Source organism: Myotis yumanensis, unplaced genomic scaffold (assembly GCF_028538775.1).
Source record: "Myotis yumanensis isolate MYYU_CA2020_CCGP unplaced genomic scaffold, mMyoYum1.0.hap1 SCAF_8, whole genome shotgun sequence".
NCBI classification, from domain to species: Eukaryota; Metazoa; Chordata; class Mammalia; order Chiroptera; family Vespertilionidae; genus Myotis; species Myotis yumanensis.
Window position 1 is genome coordinate 75910251 of NW_027223759.1, and position 18778 is coordinate 75929028.

General features: G+C 38.8%; 1 protein-coding gene across 3 annotated transcripts in view; it reads right to left on the minus strand.

Annotated features, from left to right (window-relative positions):
* RAB3GAP1 (RAB3 GTPase activating protein catalytic subunit 1) overlaps positions 1-18778 on the minus strand; it is a 97438-nt gene that overhangs the window by 16783 nt on the left and 61877 nt on the right. For all 3 annotated transcript variants that reach the window (XM_070423083.1, XM_070423082.1, XM_070423084.1), the window contains 3 exons: positions 18178-18350; positions 16285-16339; positions 15670-16041 (listed from right to left, as the gene is read on the minus strand). In XM_070423083.1, coding sequence (XP_070279184.1) covers positions 15670-16041; positions 16285-16339; positions 18178-18350 — 600 coding nt within the window. The remainder of the gene's footprint in view (positions 1-15669; positions 16042-16284; positions 16340-18177; positions 18351-18778) is intronic.

The following is an 18778-nucleotide window of genomic DNA, read 5'->3' on the forward strand; positions in this document are numbered from 1 at the left end:
TCCCGGGACTCTGAGAGGCAGAGCCCCTGGGAACGGATCTGAGAGCAGCCATAACTGCTCGCTCCACCCGCCCTGTAGATCCCCGGGGACCCACCCCACCCAAGCCCTGCACAGAGGTATTTGCCGGATAGCCTTAGGCAAAAGCTAGACTAGCACCGCCCTAGAGATCCAGCACAGAAGCTCTCCCACTGCAGACACAACTGACTCTCATAGCCAGTTAGCCTGGAGGTCAATTCACCCCCAGTATTACCGACAACAATTAAGGCTTAACTACAACAAGACTGCGCACAAAGACCACAAGAGGGTGCACCAAGAAAGCATAAAAAATGCAGAGACAAAGAAACATGACAGAAATGGAGGATATGGAGCTAAAAAATGCACTTTTAAGGTCTTTCAATAATTTCCTAGAAATTGCCGATAAACTTGATGAGATCCTCAAGAAATCTAATGAGACCCTCGATGTTGTGATAAAGAACCAACTAGAAATTAAGCATACACTGACTGAAATAAAAAATATTATACAGACACCCAACAGCAGACGAGAGGAGCGCAAGAATCAAGTCAAAGATTTGAAATGCGAGGAAGCAAAAAACACCCAACCGGAAAAGCAAAATGAAAAAAGAATCCGAAAATAAGAAGATAGTGTAAGGAGCCACTGGGACAGTTTCTAGCGTACCAACATCAGAATTATAGGGGTGCCAGAAGATGAAAGACAGCAAGATATTGAAAACCTATTTGAAGAAATAATGACAGAAAACTTCCCCCACCTGGTGAAAGAAATGGACTTACAGGTCCAAGAAGCGCAGAGAACCCCAAACAAAAGGAATCCAAAGAGGACCACACCAAGACACATCATAATTAAAATGCCAAGAGCAAAAGACAAAGAGAGAATCTTAAAAGCAGCAAGAGAAAGAAACTCAGTTACCTACAAGGGAATACCCATACGACTGTATGAATCTAAGAATCAAGTGAATAAATAATCTGATGTACAGAATGAACTGGTGATTATAATAGAATCAGGGACATAGAAAGGGAATGGACTGACTATTCTTGGGGGGGAAAAGGGTGTGGGAGATGCGGGAAGAGACTGGACAAAAATCGTGCACCTATGGATGAGGACAGTGGGTGGGGAGTGAGGACAGAGGGTGGGGCGGGAACTGGGAGGAGGGGAGTTATGGGGGGGGAAAAAAGGGAACAAATGTAATAATCTGAACAATAAAGATTTCATTACAAAAAAGAGTGACAGTAAACATTGCGAAACTTTCAAAGGGCTTTAGGAAAGTTCTCTGAGAACTGATTTCATTAGATTTTATTGCAATATTAAGAACTCAACAATCCAGAGATTAACCAAACAAAGCTCTCCGGTTTTGCAGTTAAAGTCAGAAAAAAACTGAACTTTTCTATTCTTAGATAATAGAGTAAGATGTAGAAGTGTTTAGAGTATTTGTCAATGGATTTCTTCTAGATTTCAGGAGCTGACTATAAACCAGGGTTTCCAGCCTTAGTACTACTGGCGTTTTAGGCTGGGTAACTCTCTGTCATGGGCCTGTCCTATGCATTGCAGGGTGTTCAGCAGCATCTCTGGCCTCGACCTACTAGACACAAGTGGTACCACTCCACCTCTTGACGACAACAAAAATGTTTCCAGACATTGCCAAATTTCCCTGGGGACAAAATCACTCCCCAGTTGAGAACCACTGCCTTGAGGACAAATAATTTTCACAACTATCTGTCATAAATACAGAAGCATGGTAAAGCTATGGCATTCAAAACACAGCAACAGACAAAAGAAAATAACTTTTTTTATATTATCCTAATTTTTTAAACAAACCTAAAACTTTCAAACACTGCAGACGAGAATATAATATTGTTGGCTTCTCAGACAATATGGCAACCAATACATGGCAAGCACTTATGATCATGTCCTCTGATCCAGTAATTCCAGAGTTCTAGTAATATCACTACAGCACTATTTATAAAGTGTAAAAAGTGGAAAGAATGTGGATATACAGTTAAGAGGGAAATGGTTTGATATAGGAAAAATGGGAAGGAACTGCTTTAACAGTGATTACCTCTGGATTATAAAATTATGAGTTTTTGTTTTCCTTCCTCTACAATGAACATGCATCACTTTTAGTCTCACACTGATACTGAAGGTTGAGTAGTAATTGGAAAAGCAATATGACAGTGGGGTTAAGAGTCTGCGCTTGTGTATGAATCCCAGCTCTATGACCTTGGACAATCACTCAAGCATTCAATGTCGCACTGCTGTGAAGACTAAATCCTGGTACATGCTTAATAAATGCTACCACTCGAGATAAAATACTTAGGGTGATAAAAGCTTCATACTCTACTTTCTCTATGGTATCAAAATGCCTCAAATTAAAAAATTATATGAATCTCAAGAGAAGAGGCTGCCTTCCTTCTATAAAAGGGAGCTGGTTTTCAATGTCCTATAGCCCTGAAATCACAGGATGGGTGGGAAGGAAGGAGATGTTGAAAGGATACTGACTACCCTTCCAATGTGGAAATTCCAGGCCAACTATAAGTGAAGGACATGATCAAGAGAAATATAGGCAGCAAGTAGCATGAGGACCATACATTTTTATATATACAACTTCTGAATATGCCCAAAGCTTTCTCATATGCATGATCTCATAGGATCATTGAGAGGTGGTCAGAGCATTTTACAAGTGATGAAATTGAGGTACAGAGATAAAATGCCTTGCCCAAGATCATCAAGTAGCAAAACTATCAAGTACAAACTCAACAGGGCATCTAGGACACCTGTCTGATGCTGACTTTGAGAACTACTAGTTTGTTCCAAACCACTAGCTAAGTTCTCTTGCTCTAACAGATTTCCACAGGTATCTGTCCTAGCTAGCCCTGGCTCTGGAGTATTGGGCAACATCTTTAAGCTTCTCCTGGCCATAAATTTTAGGTTGACTTAGTTAGTCTACATGAAAGGACTATGGGTGTGAGTTTAAATTCTTATGAAGCAAGGTCCTATATAAAGTTTGTGTGTGTGTGTTTGTGTGTGTGTGTGTGTGTGTGTGTGTGTGAGGGAAGTGGGCAACTGATTAATGGTACATTTTAAACTAACTTCTAAAGTTTGAAATTATATTGGCTTTAACTGGGATCATTTTGAATTCCAAGCATTTTATATAATCACATATATAATGGTTGAAAATAAGATTAACTTTAAAGGAAGAAAGTAAAATTGATTTAAAAAATTGCCCTGATTTCCTAAAGGTAAGATCTAAAAATTAATTTCAAAATACATAGGATACATGTTGAGAGAAAAATAAGTCTAAATTGTTTCATATTTAGAATATAAATTCAAATGTGGAAACTGAAGCATCTGAAATAAATGAGAGAACCATAGCCTTTTGAAGAAAAACAAAACTTGAGTTTTCAGAACAACTATCTTTATTAATCCAATCAAATCAAGACAATCTGCAACTAGATCATTAGAAATAGCGAGTACTGTTAATTAAAACTTGGAAAGAGAAAGAATATAAAAGATTAACTTTGTCGCACATTTACCTGCCAAATGCTTTTATTCATTTTAAAATTTATTTTTATTGATTTCAGAGAGGAAGAGAGAGAGAGAGAGAAATAGAAACATCAATGATGAAAGAGAATCACTGATCAGCTGCCTCCTGCACACCCCACATTGGGGACTGAGCCAGCAATCCGGGCATGTGCCCTGACGGGTAATCGAACCGTGACCTCCTGGTTCATTCATAGGTTGACGCTCAATTACTGAGCCACGTCTGCTGGGCTGCCAAATGCTTTTAAATATGATATGCGATTTAATCCGGAACAACCCAGAGTAATATAAACCATTAGTGGCTTTTAAAGTATTAATATTAGTTTACTAAACAGTAGTTAAGGTATTAAAACTGGAGATACATTAGAACAAGCTAGAAATACTTTTTTCTTCTTGTTAATCATTTATCAGATGACAATTTAACTTTTTTAACAGCTCTTTTGAACTATAATCAACATATAATAATTTATTTACCTTTTAACTTATTTTTCATCCTAACCCGAGGATATGTTTTTATTAATTTGAGAGAGAGACACACACGAAGGAGAGGGAGAGAGAGAAACATCCATTAGTTGCCTCCTGCATGCACCCCAACCAGGATCGAACCCAAAACTTAGTTAGGTATGTGCCCTGACCAGTAATTGAACCCATGACCTTTTTTAAAAAAAAAATATTTTATTGATTTCAGAAAGGAAGGGAGAGGGAAAGAGAGACAGAAACATCAATGATGAGAATCACTGATCGTCTGCCTCCTGCATACCCCCTACTGGGAATTGAGCCCGCAACCTGGGCATGTGCCCCGACTGGGAATCAAACCGGGGACCTTTCAATCAGCAGGCCGACGCTCTATCCATTGAACCAAACCAGCTAAGGGGAACCCATGACCTTTTGTTGTACAGTACCACACTCCTATCACTGAGACACAGTGACTAGGGCTCAGCATACAATAATTTAGAGTGCATTTGCTAAATATACCCATGAAACAATCAAGATAATAAATATATCCATCATCCCCCAAAATTTTCTTATTTTTGGAACATCCATAAAAAAAAGAATAAATGATCTGTGATATATCCATAAAACAGAATATTACTAGCAATAACAATAAATGATTATTGATACATAAAACAATATGTGTGAATCATAAAATAATTATGCTAAAAAAATTACACCAAAAACAAACCAAAAAAAGCATATTGAAATTACATAAAATTCTAGAAATTGCAAATTAACTTTTTTTTTAAAGAGAGAAAAAGGGGCTCAGAGAGAAAACATAGCTTCTAGTAGAAATACTGTTAATAAGTGGTGATGCCAGGATGTAAATCTAGTTCTATCAGATCCCCAAACCCAGGTCTATACACAAGACCTCAATACCTACTGCATACTTCATAACAAAAGAAGAAAAACAGCCGAAAACGGTTTGGCTCGGTGGATAGAGAGTCGGCCTGCGGACTGAAGGGTCCCAGGTTCGGTTCTGGTCAAGGGTATGTACAGTACCACACTCCTATCACTGAGACACACTGACTAGGGCTCAGCATACAGGCAACTGGGGGTTGCGGGCACATCCCCAGTGGGGGATGTGCAGGAGGCAGCTGATCGATGTTTCTAACTCTCTATCTCTCTCCCTTCTTCTCTGTAAAAAAATCAGTAAAAATATATTTAAAAAAAAAGAAGAAAAACATACATCTGGTTATTTGAATATTCTGCCCTAATACTAAAATTTACTAATAAAACACCTAAATTATCATTTATTTATTTATTTTTTTTAAAAAAATATATTTTATTGGTTTTTTACAGAGAGGAAGGGAGAGGGATAGAGAGTTAGAAACATCGATGGGAGAGAAACATCGACCAGCTGCCTCCTGCACATCCCCTACTGGGGATGTGCCTGCAACCAAGGTACATGCCCTTGACCGGAATCGAACCTGGGACCCTTCAGTCGGCAGGCCGACGCTCTATCCACTGAGCCAAACCGGTTTTGGCAATTATCATTTATTTTTAAAAGGATATTGAAACAAAAAAGCATAAAGCCTGTCAAATAAAATCAACTAATCTCTTAAATGATAGATATCTGGCAAAGAAACAATATAAGCATGGATAATAAAGTTAACAGAATTCATGTTTAAAATTACCAAACATCCCAACATCCCACTGGACTATTACAATTCATCAACCCATTTTAGAATATGAAAACGAGTGACAAAAACTTTTAAGTAAATCATTGCATCTTGAGAAAGCAATACTAGCCACTACACTAATAAAAGAGAAACATGGTAATTAGCGTACGACTGCTACCCTTCCCATTGGCTAATCAGCATATCCTTATGCAAATTAACTGTCAGCCAAGATGGTGGCCGGCAGCCATGCACTGAAGCGAACAGGGAGGCTTGCTTGCTCCAGTGACAGCAGATTCCAACGTTCCCTGCCTGACTTGCCGGCCTCTCAGCTGCAACTCTAAGCAACTATGTTGCAAATATAGAAGCTAAACAAAACCCCAGAAACCTGTGTTAGTCAGCCAGGCTTCAGTCAGCCGGACCGCAACATTGTATCAAATACAGAAGAAAAAACAAAGGCCAGAAACTGGCTTTCAGAGCTAAAGCTGGCCCAGAATAAAAAAAAAAAAAAAAGAAAAAAAGGAGCGGTTGGGAGCTTCAGTCAACCCACCAGCCTGAAAACAGCCCTCAGCCCCTCAGCCAGACTGACCAGGCACCCTAGTGGGGACCCCCACCCATGGACCGGGCCTCTATCCTATATAGTAAAAGGGTAATATGCCTCCCGGCACCGGGATCAGCGTGACAGTGCGGCTCTGTGTGTGACAGGGGGCGGGGACACAACCTCCCTATCTGCCCTGCTCTGTTCATGATGGGGAAGGTGCCCCAACCCCCTGATCAGCCCTGCTCTGTGCCTGATAGGGGGGCGCTCCCCAATCCCCAGATCGCCCTGCGGCTCTGTGTGTGACAGGGTGCGGCGCCCCAACCCTCCCCTCCACGGGCCCTGCTTTGTGTGTGACAGGGTAGAGCCATAACCTCTCCATCAGTCCTGCCCTGAGTTTGACAGTGGTGGCGCCCAACTCCCTGATCGGCCCTGCTCTGTGGGTGATAGAGGGTGGCGCCTCAACCCCCCTCCACGGACCTTGCTCTGTGTTTAACAGGGTAGAGCCATAACCTCCCCACTGGCCCTGCCCTGAGTGTGACAAGGTGCAGCACCCTAACCCCCTGATCCGCCCTGCTCTGTGTGTGACAGGGGGCGGTGCCCCAACTCCCCTATCGGCCCTACTCTGTGCATGACAGGGGGGAGCTCCCCAACCCCCTGATGGACCCTGCTGTGTGTGTGACAGGGTACGAAGCCCCAACCCCCCTGATGGACCCTGCTCTGTGAGTGACAGGGGGCAGTGCCCCAACCCCCTGATCGGCCCTGTTCTATGCGTAACAGGGGGTGGCGCCGCAACCTCCCCATCGACCCTGCCTTGAGTGTGACAGGGGGCAGTGCCCCAACCCCCCAATCGGCCCTACCCTGAGCGTGACTGAGGGTGGCATCACAACCTCCCAAACTGCCCTGCTCTGTGCATGACGGGGCAGCACCCCAACTCCCCAATCGGCCCTGCTCTGAGCCTGACCAGGGGCTGCACCTAGGGATTGGGCCTGCCCTCTGCCACCCAGGAGCAGACCTAAGCCAGCAGGTCGTTATCTCCCGAGGAGTCCCAGACTGCAAGAGGGCACAGGCCCGGCTGGGGGACCCCCCTCCCTCCCCGAGTGCACAAATTTTTGTGCACCGGGCCTCTAGTCCTATATAATAAAAGGCTAATATGCAAATTGTCCCCTTGACTGGGATTTTGACCAGGGGGCGATGTCCCGCCCCCGGTAGGCCCTCCCATCCCAATCAGGGGCGGGGCTGGCCCACCAACTGCCCGCAGCCCCTTACCCCAGCTGGCCAACCACCTGTAGCCCCTACCCCCGGCCAGCCCAGCCCAATTAGCCCAATCGGGGTCAGCCAGCTGAGCCCCACCTGTGCATGAATTTGTGCACTGGGCCTCTAGTATCTTCTATAACAAAAAGTCCTCAGAAGAATAATAGCTAAAAATTGAGTGCTTACTTTGGACTAGATTCTCTGTTATTAATTTATCACACTTAAAATTCACAATTATCTTATGATGACCTTAATATGCAGGAAAAGCATTTGATAAAATACAATACCTATTCATGATATAAAGCTCTCATAAACTAGAAACAGAAGACAACTTCCTTATTAAGTAAGATAAATGATATCTATATCAGATGCCCTCGATAATTATCATATGCTTTTCTTCTGAGAAGGATATCCACTATTCAACACTGTACTAGAGGTCTAAGCCAGTGCAATAAGGCAAGAAAAAAAATTTAGAAGTATAAAGTTTTGAAAATCAAAACTCAAATTGTCTGTATAAACAGATAACATGATTATGTTCACAGATAAACCCAAATAATTAAAAAACTATGAGAGTAATAAGTGAATACAGTAAGATTGCTGGATCCAAGTTCAATACACAAAAACCCAATTCTTTCTACATATCAGGGAAAAATTTATAAAAATTAAGTTTAAGAATACCATTTATAGCATTTAAGAAATTACAAAGATTTAAAAATATTTAATGAAAGATATGCAAAACCTCTATGTTGAAAACTATAAAACACTGATAAGTAAAGAAAAAAGGAAAAAAAGAAAAGAAAATGAAAGTGAGAACAAGCCCAGAGTAAGAAGGAAGGAAATAATAAAGATGAGAGCAGAAATAAATGACATAGAGACTACAAAAACAGTACAAAAGATCAATGAAACCAAGAACTGGTTCTTTGAAAAGATAAATAAGATTTTTTTCTTTTCTTAAAAAAATATTTTTATTGATTTCAGAGAGGAAGAGAGAGGGAGAGAGAGATGGAAACATCAATGATGAGAAAGAATCATTGATTGGCTGCCTCCTGCATGCCCCACACTGGGGATCTAGCCCAATAACTCAGGCATGTGCCCTGGCTGGGAATCAAACTGTGACCTCCTGGTTCAAAGGTTGAAGCTCAATCACTGAGCCATGCTGGCTGGGCAAAATAAACAAGACTAATGAACCTTTAGCCAGATTCATCAAGAAACAAAGAGTGAGCCCAAATAAATAAAATCAGAAATGAAAGAAGTGCAGTAACAATTCACAATTCAAACTAAGATACCTAGGAATAAACCTAACCAAGGAGGTAAAAAACCCTTACTCAGAAAACTTACAGGACATTGAAAAAAGAGATAGAGGAAGAGATAAACAAATGGAAGCATATACTATGTTCATAGATTGGAAGAATTTACATCATTAAAATGTCCATACTCCTTAAAACAATCTAAAGATTCAATGTAATCCCTATTAAAATACCAACAGCATATTTCACATATCTAGAACAAATATTCCAAACATTTATATGGAACCAAAAAAGACCCAAATAGCCACAGCAATCTAGAGAAAGAATGACAAAGTTGGAGGTATCCCAATACTGGATATCTACTACTAAGCCACTGTAATAAAAACATCCTGGTACTGGCACAAGATCAGGCTATACACCAATGTAACAGAAAAGAGACCCCAGAAATCGACCCATGCCATTATGGTCAATTAATATTTGACAAAGGAGGCAAGAACATACAATAAAGACCATCTCTTCAATACTGGTTTTAGGAAAATTGGGCAGATACATGCAAAGAAATGAAACTGGACCACTAACTTACACCATACACAATAATAAACTCAAAATGGATAAAAGATTTAAACATAAGGTGGGAAACCATATATATCCTAAAAAAAAAAAAAGAAAGAAAGAAAACCACAGGCAGTAAAATCTCAGGCATCTCACATAGTAGCATTTTCACCAATCATCACCACAGGAAAAAGAAACAAAGGAAAAATGGACCAATGTGACTGCATCAAACTAAAAAGCTTATGCGCAGCAAAAGCAACCTCAACAAAATGAGAAGAGAACCTACTGTATGGGAGAACATATTTGCCAATGATACATCTGATAAGGGATTAATTTCCAAAATATACAAAGAACTCATACAACTCAACAAAAGGAAGATGAACAATCCAATTAAAAAATGGGCAAAAGAACTGAATAGATACTTCTCCAAAGAGGACATACAGATAGATGGCCAACAGAAATATGAAAAATGTTCAATGTCACTAATCATCAGAGAGAGGTAAATTAAAACTACAATGAGGTATCACTTCATACCTGCCAGAATGGCTACCATCAATAAGTCAACAAACAAGTGCTGGTGAGGATGTGGAGAAAATGAACCCTCGTGCACTACTGGTGGGAATGCAGCCTGGTGCAGTCACTATGGAAAACAGTATGGAGTTTTCTCAAAAAATTAAAAATGAAACTGCCTTTTGATTCAGCAATCCCACCTCTGGGAATATATCGTAAGAAACTCGAAAGACTATTCACACATTGTATGCGGGAAACGTATTTATAAAATGTATAAAGTAAGAAACAAGTAAATGTTTAGGCTTAAAATTAAAAATTTCACTGTACACAAAATATGAAAATTCACAGAAAAAAAGCCAATATTAAAATATATACATATATATTTGCCTAATATATATATATATATATATATATATATATATATATATATATTTTTTTTTTTACCCTTGGTGAGCAAATGTATTGAAAACAAGTATAAAACATATAAATAGGTTTCCTGCATACAATGTGTTCAGAAATAATGTATGCACCCCTATGTTCATTGCAGTGTCATTTACAATAGCTAAGATCTGGAAACGGCCCAAGTGCCCATCAGTAGATGAGTGGATAAAAAAGCTGTGGTAATTTACTCAATGGAATATGATGCGGCTGTAAAAAAGAAGGATCGCTTACCCTTTGAGACAGCATGGATGGACCTGGAGATTATGATGCTAAGCAAAATAAGCCAGGCAGAGCAAGCAAATATCACATGATCTCATGTGTATGTGGAATTTAATGAACAAAATAAACTGGTGAACAAAATAGGTCCAGAGGCATGGAAGCATGGAACAAACTGACAGATCTCAGAGTGGTGAAGGGTGAAGGGTGGGGGCGATGGGAAGAGATTAACTAAAGAACATACATACATATATGCATAGTTTATGGACACAGACAATAGTGTGGAGTGAGGTTAGGGAGGACAAAGGGGTGGGGATATGGGGGACTGCTGTAATATTGTCAACAATAAATAAAAAAAGAAAGAAAAGGAAAGACATTTCATGTTCATGGAACTCAATATTGTTAAGATTTCAGTTCTCTCTAAATTGATTTATAAATTCAATGAAATATGATTCAAAATTCCAGCAGGATTATTTGCATGTGGAAACTGACAAGCTGATTCTCAAATTTACAAAACAAACAACAACAACAAAAGAAATAGAAAAAATGCGAAGGACAGCTAAGATAATTTTGAAGAACAAAGAAGATTTATACTACAAAATAGAAACACTTATTGTAAAGCCACAGTGATAAAAAATAGTGCATTATTGGCATAAGGATAGACAAAGAGACTAACGGAACATAATAATCAATTCAGAAACAGACCAACACACATACAGTCACATGATTTACAACAAAGACATCACTGCCACTCTGTGGGAAAAGATAGGTCTTTTGAATAATAATGTAGAAACAGAAAAAAAGAGAATCTTAACCTTTTCCTTATACCAGTCAGTTTGAGGTGGATCACAAATATAAGCAAGATAGGTAAAATAATAAAGCTTCCAGAAAAATAAATGAGACTATCTCCAGGACATTGAAGTAGTTAAAGATTTCTTAAATGGGAGACAAAAGCACTATCCACATAAGAAACATACTGTTAGATCAGACTTTATTAAAATTAAGAATAACCATTTAACTAAAGGCATCATTTAAAAAGCAAATAAGCAAGTCAGAGATTAAGAAAAATTACTTGTAATACATAAATATGACTAAGGACTCATATCCAGAATATATGAAGAATTCCTACCAAGCAATAAGAAAAAAGGCAACTAATTTTTTTAAAATTGGCAAAAGCTGTCCTGGCCGGGTGGCTCAGTTGGTTAGAGCATCATCCTGTACACCAAAAGGTTGGAGGATTTGATCCCCAGTTGGGGTGCATAAAGGAGGCAACTGATAGATGTCTCTCTCTCACATCGATGTTTCTTACTCCCTTCCTTCCTTTCTCTCTAAAATTAATAAAAACATATCCTCAGGTGAAGATTTAAAAAAAAAGGCAAGACCTTAAATAGGCACTTTGCCAAGAAGATACCCAAATGGGCAATAAATATATGAAAATGCATTCAGGATCATTATTCATTAGGAAAATGTAAAAACATGAGATACTACTACATACCCAACAGAAAGGCAACCATTTAAATGACTAAAATTATCCAGTGTGCAGAGAAGAGTTAACACCGCAGGCCTTAGACTGCTATCCTCAGGAAGCCTGTTTGCAAAGCTGGCCTCTGGCTGGCATCTGGAAACTTGGATTTTGGTAGTGTCCCCACCATACTCAGAACTGATTAAAATGGCTCACTGTGCCTAAAGTATTTGTGCAAACAATATGGTTTATGCTACATACCTGCTTTCCTTCTGGGAGTCTGGAATTTTGGTACGTGCTAGGCAGAGATTGCCTACACATAGAGCTTGGGTGCCAGGCACCAATAAAAGCCCTGAGCACTGAGCCTCTAACAAGTTTCCCTGGTAGACAACATTTTACATGTTGTCACAATTCGCTGTTGGAGGAATTAAGTGCATCCTGTGTGACTACACTGAGAGAGGACTCTTGGAAGCTTGTGCTTGATTTCCTCTGAACTTTGTCCCATGTGCCATTTCCTTTTGCAATTTTGCTTTATATCCTTTTGCTGCAATAAATCATAGCCATGAGCATGTCTACATGATGAGTCCTGGAGTCGCGGCAGATCATCAACCTGGGAGTGGTGTTGGGGACCCCTGACACACCAAATGTCGGGGATTATGTGGAATAAACTAAAAGTATTATACATTGTTGAAGAGAGTATAAGTTAGTTCAAACACTTTGGGAGACTGTTTAGTAATATCTACTAAAGCTAAAACATATTTCTACCATATAATTCAACAATTTTACTCTTAGAAATATCTCCTAAAGAAAGTAAGTGCCTATGTTCGCCATATGAGAATATTCATCCTATATAATAAAAGGCTAATATGCAAATTATCCCCTCGACCTGGGAGTTAGACTGAGAGTTTGACCAAGGAGTGGGCCGGCCAGCCAACAGTCTGCAGCCCCTCCCCCTGGCCAGCCCTCTCGATCGGCTGATCGAGGCGGGCCAGCCTGACCCCACCCATGCACGAATTCATGCACCGGGCCTCTAGTTTATTTATAATAGCTCAAATGGTAAATAACTCTAATTCCAGCAATAAGTGAATGGATAAGCAAATTATGGCATATTCATAAAATACTACAAAGTAATAAACACACATACAAACCAATACATGCCACAACATGGATGAATCTCATAGATGGTAGTTAAATTAAAAAAGCTCAACACAGAAGTACACAATGTATGATTCCATTTACATATGAAAGAATGATATAAGCAAAGTATAATTCTATTTATGAGGTTCAAAAACTAATAAAACTAACCTATATTGATAAAAATTAGAGAAAGAGTTACCTGAAGAGTAATACTGGGCTATGCTATCCGATACATCTTGCTATAAAAATTTACATAAAATAAAGTAAAAAATTCAGTTCCTCATGTGCATTAGCCAAATTTCAAGCACTCAATAGCCATATATGGACAATGGCTACTACGGACAGCAGAGATAGAAAATGTACACTTTCATCTTCATCGAAAGTTTTATTGATCAGCACTTTTCTAGCATGATCGGAATTTTCTGTATTTTGATCTAGGAGGTAGTAACATGGGTTTTTAAATATGAAACAACTCACCAGCTATATACTTAAGATTTATATACTTTACATATTAGTTTATAATTCAATAAGTAAATAAATAAATATACATTTTTAAATGACTAAGAGAAAACATACAGTATTAATATCTAAACTATGAGGGACTCATAAATCAGTAAGAACAAGATAGCAACTTAAAAATGGTAGGCAAGCTGAAACCAGTTTGGCTCAGTGGATAGAGCGTCGACCTGTGGACTCAGGGGTCCCAGGTTCGATTCCGGTCAAGGGCATATACCTGGGTTGCGGGCACATCCCCAGTGGGAGATGTGCAGGAGGCAGCTGATCGATGTTTCTCTCTCATCGATGTTTCTGACTCTCTATCTCTCTCCCTTCCTCTCTGTAAAAAATTAATAAAATATATTTTTTAAAAAATGGTAGGCAACTAAACATATTTTTTAAAATGTTTTTTTTTTGTTTGTTTATTTTTATATATTTTTTATTGATTTTTTACAGAGAGGAAGGGAGAGAGATAGAGAGAAACATCGATGAGAGAGAAACATCGATCAGCCGCCTCCTGCACATCTCCTACTGGGGATGTGCCCGCAACCCAGGTACATGCCCTTGACCGGAATCGAACCTGGGACCCCTGAGTCCACAGGCCGATGCTCTATCCACTGAGCCAAACCGGTTTCGGCCAAGTAAACATATTAAAAGATGTCCAATAAACATATTAAAAGATGCTTAGATTCATCAAAAACCAGGGAAATACAATCTAAAACACTGAGATACTACTTTTGCCTATTGTATGGGCAAAATTTTGGGTGTATCAGTTATTTAAGTAAAATATGAATGTAAGTAATTCAAGGACAAGAACCTTACTGTCTAGTTTGCTACGAAATTCCTTAAGTCTAGAACAGTGGTTGGCATACAGTAGGTACTCAATACATAATTATGAGTGGAATAAAGTGAGAAAGGAAAGTTGGAGAGGAAATTATACTCCCTTACTCCTATATTTACTATTGATGGGAGTGTAAAATAGAGGAAGCCTTTTTGAAGAGGAATTTTATAACATATAATTGCTGTTTATCTAGCAATTCAATTTCTCAATTTCTTCCCCAGGGAAACACTCATATGTAAACACAAAAAACTGTAAGAATTTATAATGTAACACTGTAATAGCAAAAACTTGCAAATAACATATATTGTGCATTAAGAGAAAAATGGCTAAATAAACTGTGGTTCTCCCATGCCATATAATATTATATAGCAACTTAAAAAAAAAATAAACACCAAAGAAACAAAATAGATTTACATGTAATGACATAGACCTTCATATTAGGTTAAACAAAAAGTTATACACTAATGCACACATTTAAAAACAAAAATATCCACAAAATTATGTCCACTGTGCACACACATATGTATATCAATGCATAGACTAAGAGGAGAAATTTATAACCCAAACTAGTAATAGTGGTTACTTCTAGGAATAAAAGTTGAATTATGGGTGGTGGCTTTTACATTTTCTAAATTGAGTTTCCCACAATAAAACATATTCAGATATTACTCATGTAAAAACAACCCAACAGCCTAGCCAATGTGGCTTAGTTGGTTGAGTGTTGTCCCCTGCACTAAAAGGTCGCTGGTTCAATTCTGGTCAGGGCACATACCCAGGCAAGGATTTGATCCCTGGTCGGGGTATATGTGGGAGGCAATCAATCAATCTTTCTCTTTCATATCAATGTTTCTCTCTCTCTCCCTAAAACAGAAATCAATGAAAAGATAGTTTAAAACCACCACCACCCAACAAAAACTATTATTCTTCCTTAGATGTTGAGTTGTTGCTGTTCTACTTACTAATGGTATAAAATGACCTCAAATTAAAGGATTCCTACTTTTCTTTCCCCTCCGTATTTTTGGATTTTTTTTTAAACACCCGAGTACTCACTACTCAGTTTAAGAAATAATATATCACCTTCTACATAATGAGCTACTATCTACTTAAATTTCAAAACATTTCTCAATTTGAGAAATGGTAGACCTAAAAGCTCCAATAGTTTATTATTTAGATTTCACATCTTAGGTCTCTGAACATAGAGACTGTTTAAAGAATTGCCCCTATCCAAAGCAATTGTCTACTAGAATGAAGTTTTATAAACAACATATTTTTTAAAAATTAGAACTTAACGTGCCAGTGCATGCCCTACCTGGGTTACTGGAATGTAGAGAGGCTCTCCATTATGCAGCAGTGTAAGTTTCCCATGCTGATTGAGTCGTCCTTCTGGCTTTAAATTTGCCATCTCCTTAAGTCCTCCTTTTTTGCCACTCTCTTGTCCATTTCCCTTAAATTCTTCAGTATCACTTAGGCATTCAAAAAATTCTTCTTCGCTATCACTCCAAGAATCCCAAGATTTTCCCACCTCTCCCTTTTCCTTGTCCATATCTTTTAGATTGTCTGGCCCCAGCTGGTCTCCAGGTCTTCCAGCATCCCCTGGATATGGATTAGTCACATTATCTGAAATACTTGTCTTTCTCTTCTCATCACGTGCCTTCTTTCTTTCAATACAACAATTTAACATCTTAAGAAAACAGAAATATATATATTTGAATTCATTACAGTAAAATAAAAATCAATCCACTGCTTGAATATTTAATTTTCATTCTCCACCCTTCCCCTACACCTTGTTGTGAATGACAGTGATTTTAAGTAACGTACAGCAGCACAAAAAGAATGGCCCATAATCCATACTTAAATTTAGCATCAGAAATAAGCTCCAACTGACTCAAGATCACATTAAATACTGTCACTGAAAAATCTTTACCTGTAGTTTCTGATGTAACAAACAGCATCTTAGATCTGGGGGGCCACTTGCTAATCTATCAAATAAAGCAGTGGGAAAAGAAAGATTAGTTTTAGTAAAATTGCTTCAGATATGCATAGTTTTTATACTACCACAAATTTTAGCCATATTGATAAGAAATTAAAACTAGAAACAGAGACAGGGCAAATAAGATTAAAAGATCAGAATTTATTTTATCCTCCTAGTACACAAATCACCAATAGCAAGTATAACAGATATTTCAAAGCTTAAGAGTAAAGTAGTGATAGCACTCAAGCTAATAGAAACTTAAAATAAAAAGTCTCTAAATCCGCCCCAGGTAGTAGCTGGCATATAGTATTTCACACCATACAAAATAGATTAGACTATCTTTTTTAGTTCTCTATTACTATAGTGAATTCTTAATATAAAAACCATCAGTCTCCACTTCTCTTTTGCCTGGAGTGCCTCTAATTCTAAACTACTAAGTTCCAAGTAATCAGCTAACCAGAAACTGGCAAATGACACAAGAGTAAACATTTTTGGATTAGTCACCATTTTATATAACTCATATCATAAGTCTCCTCCCTTAGGAAGGGTAGATGCGCAGTAATCAACATTTATGCTAACTAAACTCTCCTATGTGACTAAGTGAAATGTCAACATAAACTATACACACACAAAAATTCACAGGTAATGTTTAATATCTGAACTTATGAGCTCTAGAGATGTTTTCCCTCCAACTATAAAAAACATATGTTTACTACATGTAATTTAGAAAATGCACAAATGTAGAAAAAACAAAATAAAAATATGATTTCACACCTGGGAAAACGACTGTTGACATTTGGCTGTATTTCCTTCCATTTAGTTTGCTGTACAATCCTATATAATAAAAGCCTAGGTGGCGTCATGCCCTTGAGCCACACTCTTGCATGACGTCATCACAAGATAGCTGCCACAAGATGGCCGGCAGGGGATGGCAGTTGGGGGTGATCGGGCAGGCAGGGGAGGGCAGTTGGGTGTGACCAGGCTGGCAGGGGAGGGCAGTTGGAGGTGACCAGGCTGGCAGGGGAGGACAGTTGGAGGTGACCAGGCCTGCAGGGGAGGGCAGTTAGGGCGATCAGGCTGGCAGGGGAGGGCAGTTGGGGGCTACCAGACCGGCAAGGGAAGGCAGTTGGGGGCAACCAGGCCTGCAGGGGAGGGCAGTTGGGGGCGAGACCAAGCCGGCAGGGGAGGGCAGTTGGGGGCGAGACCAGGCCGGCAGGGGAGGGCAGTTGGGGGTGATCGGGCCGGCTGGGGAGGGCAGTGGGGGCGACTGGGCTGGCAGGGAAGCAGTTAGGCATCAATCAGGTTGGCAGGCAGAAGTGGTTAGGGACAATCAGGTTGGCAGGCAGGCAAGCGGTTAGGAGCCAGCAGCCCCGGATTGTGAGAGGGATGTCCCAGATTGGAGAGGGTGCAGGCCAGGCTGAGGGATATCCCCCACCCCTATGCAAGAATTTCGTGCACCGGGCCTCTAATAGTACATATACATCAACATAATTGAAAATGCTCAGTATATGCAATACTATATTCTATTTTACTACAAATATTAGGATCATTTTCAATGTTATTAGATATTCTTGGGGAAAAACTTATAATGGATCTATAACTTTCCATTGTAGAGATATATAATAATTTATTTGGCCATTCTTTTATATTTGGCACTTAGGTTGTTTCAACCTTTTTCTCCCCTATTATAAATTTAATGCAGTCAACACCACTGAACATAAATCACATCCAAAGTTTCTTACCATTTTCTTAGGGCAGAATTCCTAGATGAGAATTTATTCAAAAGTCAAATGCTGCCAACAAACAAAAAATCCTGTCTATACAACTAGATATTGAAATTATTACCCTGGAATCAGAAAGTCGTTTTCCCATCTGAAACGCATTTCAAGGACAAATTCCTGCCAGAGGTGTGCCACTCCTTTCAATCCTCCGTGGTAGAAATTGATCATACAAAGACACAAAGCCAATTTGTATGTTAAACTGTCAGATGGTGCAGATTTGAACTGATTGTAGAGATTCTAAATTTAACAGAATAGAAACAAAGCAAAACTTGTTAACATATTTATATGCATATTCAAAAACTGAGTGGGTGAAGATTTTAATACTAAAATTAATCTATCCTAGCAAAACTAGTTTTTATCAATGTTTAATACATTATTGCCTAAATTGTTCTTAGGGAGTTCCATGTTTTCAAGATTTCTACAAGGATCAAAAAAGTGAGGCTCTAGTTTGGTGATGTAAAAGTTGTAAGTTTCAATTTCGTCTGTGGAATCTTCAAGATGTATTCCAATTTTTATGTTACTTTAAAAAACCCTTTACTTAAAAATAGTATACACTTGTTGTCAAAACCAAAAACAAAAGTGTCATTTAAACTCTCATTTCTCAATTTATCAAAGACCTGGATAAGGAAAACATAAAAAATTTACTTAATTTACATATTTTACAT